Source organism: Candoia aspera, chromosome 9, assembly GCF_035149785.1.
Source record: "Candoia aspera isolate rCanAsp1 chromosome 9, rCanAsp1.hap2, whole genome shotgun sequence".
Taxonomy (NCBI): domain Eukaryota; kingdom Metazoa; phylum Chordata; class Lepidosauria; order Squamata; family Boidae; genus Candoia; species Candoia aspera.
In genome coordinates, this window is record NC_086161.1 from 24,883,036 (window position 1) to 24,886,442 (window position 3,407).

Genomic DNA, 3,407 nt, shown 5'->3' on the forward strand with positions numbered 1-3,407 from the left:
CTCTCAACAAAAGTAATCTAGTAGGTTCTCAGAGGTGGGCCTTCTTGATCACTGCTCCCCTTCTCTGGAATAGCATCCACATGGAGATTCAACCTACCACCCCATAGGACCAGTCTGCTATGACTGTATTACATTTGTAGACAACGTTAGCTATTACCATCTCTATGTTCTTAGTTGTTCTAATCCTGTTTTCAAATGGTAGGATTATAAGATGCTCACAGGCACTGGTGACTGGAGCAGCATACAAATCATGTAAAACAAATCAGTGAAACACTGCATTAATAAATCAAAGAGACCCAAATTAGAGAAAGTCAACTGAGAAGTTTCAGTGATTTTAAAGTTCTTTACCCCATTCAAAGAGACGGTCCTTATGAAGAACGACAAATTGCCTGTTACGATTTAGGCATAATTGCAAGGTTGTAAGGTTGCTGCTTAAACAACAACCAGTCCTACTTCAGGGATGTTCTGCAGGGAAGGAGTCAAGAAAGTCAAGCTGGTGTCCATGATTGCATAACTGAAGCCACCATCTTGCCTTTTTTGAACCCCAGCAGCCTTATCCTGCATCTGTGCTGTTAAGAACAAGCAGAATATTAGCAGTTGAAAATTTGATGGATATGGAACAGAGCTGATAGCAAAATCTTTCTCAGCTAGATCTTTCAAAGAGAGGATGCTCTTAAATGCACAGGAGCACAGCTGATTTTTAAAGGATGGCAACCCATCACAGAGAAAAGCAGAAGAGAGATTTATCAACAATGATCAAATCCCCACAGCAGCAAATATTTCACTGACCATGCAGGAGGCCAACTTTTGCTCCTATGCTTTAGCTGTGTTTTTGTACAGCAGTTCATATCCAGAGATGATCAAATGGCATTCTTTCCATTTTGCATTGGCCAAATATCTATGTTAAGCCACAGATTTTATTCTGGGCAGTTGACAACCCTGCTCTCGTTTGTGTCTTTGAAAGTGAATTTTCAAACCCAGATTCCTGAGCGGAAACCGAAAGATAGACTGCGCAGATTTATTTTGAAATGTGCTCCATGTCAGAAGCTTTAACTCCAAAACATTTCTATATGTGGATTGCTGAAGCAGTAGAGATCACATGAAGAAAAGCCAGATGAACAATGAAAAAAAGGAGTAAATATATTTCCTCTGACCCCTTTGCAGAATCTTGGTATGTAGAAATGAACACCTGTTAATATTTCCTTTCAATCCCTAGAAAACTGGAGCATTATAGTGCTTGTAAACCAAGTTGGCAACCTTTCTCTATGCCCTCACTTAGCCCAGAAAGTAGAAGAAAGAGTTCTTCCCTCCAAAGAACTAATCAGAAGACTTCGGACATTGGCACGTAGTTTTAGTGAAAAACAAATTGGCAGAAAAGATGCGCATGTGCGTGTTTAGATACACACCGTCTCTTTTGGACGCACGCACGCACCCCCACAATCAAAGCAAAATCAACTTTCTAAAAAAGCCACTTTGGACCCAGCACTCACCTCGCTCCCTTGTCTGCAAAGACAAAAGCCAAAAAAATAAATAGGTTTCTGTTTTTGTTTAAATAGTTGCCGAGTTCCCTCTTTTGTCAATAGAGTCATCAGGGACCCACACCGTGTCCCCTCTTTGTCTCTCCCTGTTGGATTCCAGCCAGTCTCACCAAGCAGTCTGAGTCCACTGCCTGCAGAGGATTTTCCGGAAGGCTTTGCGGAAGTCCTGGTTGAAAATGGTGTAGATGACAGGGTTCAACGAGCTATTGCAGTAACCTATCCAGAAGAAAAATGTGAAGGTGCTGTCCGGGATGGGGCAGTACTCCGAGGGGCAGATGGCACGCAGGCTGTAGAGGAAGAAGAAGGGGAACCAGCAGATAACAAAAACCCCAATCACCACTGCAAGGACAAAGGTGAATCTCTTTTCTCGGTTGAGGTGGGTCCTCCTCTTCCAAGGGTTGGCACTGAGCGTCTTCACCTTCCTCACCAGCAGGGTCTCCCCTCTGGCAGTGGCCAAGGTGTCCATGGCTTGTGGGGAACGAGGAGGAGGTCCGTTGCCTCTCTGGATGCTGTTCTGGGGAATGCACTCCATGGGGCTGGATTCTGAAGATGGCTTCTTCTCCGGCAAGGACGGGGAAGGGCTGATGGCGGAGTCTGGTTCTGGGTCCCGGTCATCCTGGTTTACAAGAGAAAAGTGTTTGGTAGAGGGGGAATGGGAGTCTGTCTGCTCACCTTCCTGGGGAGGGGCCTGCAGTCCGTTGGGTTCCACTTTCCCTCCCGGCTTCGCCTGGTCATCTTTGGGGAGAGCAGCATCAGGGGGGCCAGCGATGTCCTGCGGCCTCTCCTCCTCTGCTCTCCCTTTGGGCAGCTTGGCCTGAGACCGATGTCTGCTCCGGCGCTTGGCTATAAAGTAGATCCTGAGATAGACCAAAATCATGATGACGCAGGGCGCAAAGAAGGAGCAGGTGCTGGAGGACAGGATATACCACGGCTCTTCATTGAGTTCGCACTTTGGCGTGTCCTCTTTGGCTCTGTTCTGGTTCTCGTTGAGGACCAGTGGGGGCAGGGAGATCAAGGCCGAAATGAGCCACACCACAAGGATGGTGCACTTGATGCGCCGGGGGGTCCGCTTGGAATTGTACTCAATGGCCTGGCTGACCGACCAGTAGCGGTCCAGGCTGATGGCGCACAGATGCACAATGGAAGCGGTGCAGAAGAGGACATCCAGCGCGAGGTACGATTTGCACCAGGTCCTGCTGAAGTACCAGTAGCCCATCAGCTCATTGGCAAGGGAGAAGGGAATGATGAGGGTGGCCACCAGAATGTCCGCAGCTGCCAGGGACACCAGGAAGAGGTTCTGAGGAGCCTTCAGGGACCGGCTGGTCAACACCGCGATGATCACCAGAACGTTGCCAAAGATGGTGAAGAGGATGAGGAACGTGGTGACCGCGGCGATGGTGGCCGTGGCTTGGACGCTGTAGTTCTCCTGGCCCCCCAAGGCGCCCATGGTCATCCCGGACAGGGTCCAGAAGAGACGGCGGCCGGTTTCTCAGCCTCACGGGCGCCTGCGGATCCGCCGTGCCGAAGGCTCCATTTGTACCTGACCGTAGGAAGAGGAGGAGCAGGAGGTCAGGGGGAGAGCGCCCGAGGCAGGGTTTCCAGCAGGTCCTCCATCCTGGGGCTTGGCCAGGGGAAGCCCCTGCCCGTCCAGCTGTGAAACCAGACCGGTCCAGCGGCCAGCCTGCTGACACACCGCCCGGCTCCTGCCCGTCCACCCCAGCCGCGTCGCCCCCGCCGGCCTCGCCTTCCTTTCGGCCCCCCGCCGCGCGAGCGCCGCGGACTCCGGCGGAAGGTCCCGCAAGTTTCCCTTCCTGCCGCCCCCGCGCTCGGGCGAAAGTTGGGAGCGCCGCGCTCGGCTGCCGGGGCTCT

At 51.2% G+C, this 3,407-nt stretch overlaps 1 protein-coding gene across 1 annotated transcript; it reads right to left on the reverse strand.

Annotated features, from left to right (window-relative positions):
• Positions 1–1,002: 1,002 nt before the first annotated feature.
• ADRA2B (adrenoceptor alpha 2B) lies at positions 1,003–3,187 on the reverse strand. The gene has a single exon (XM_063311189.1). It carries the CDS (start codon positions 2,989–2,991, stop codon positions 1,645–1,647), a length of 1,347 nt encoding a protein of 448 aa, XP_063167259.1. The 5' UTR covers positions 2,992–3,187; the 3' UTR covers positions 1,003–1,644.
• Positions 3,188–3,407: the final 220 nt, after the last annotated feature.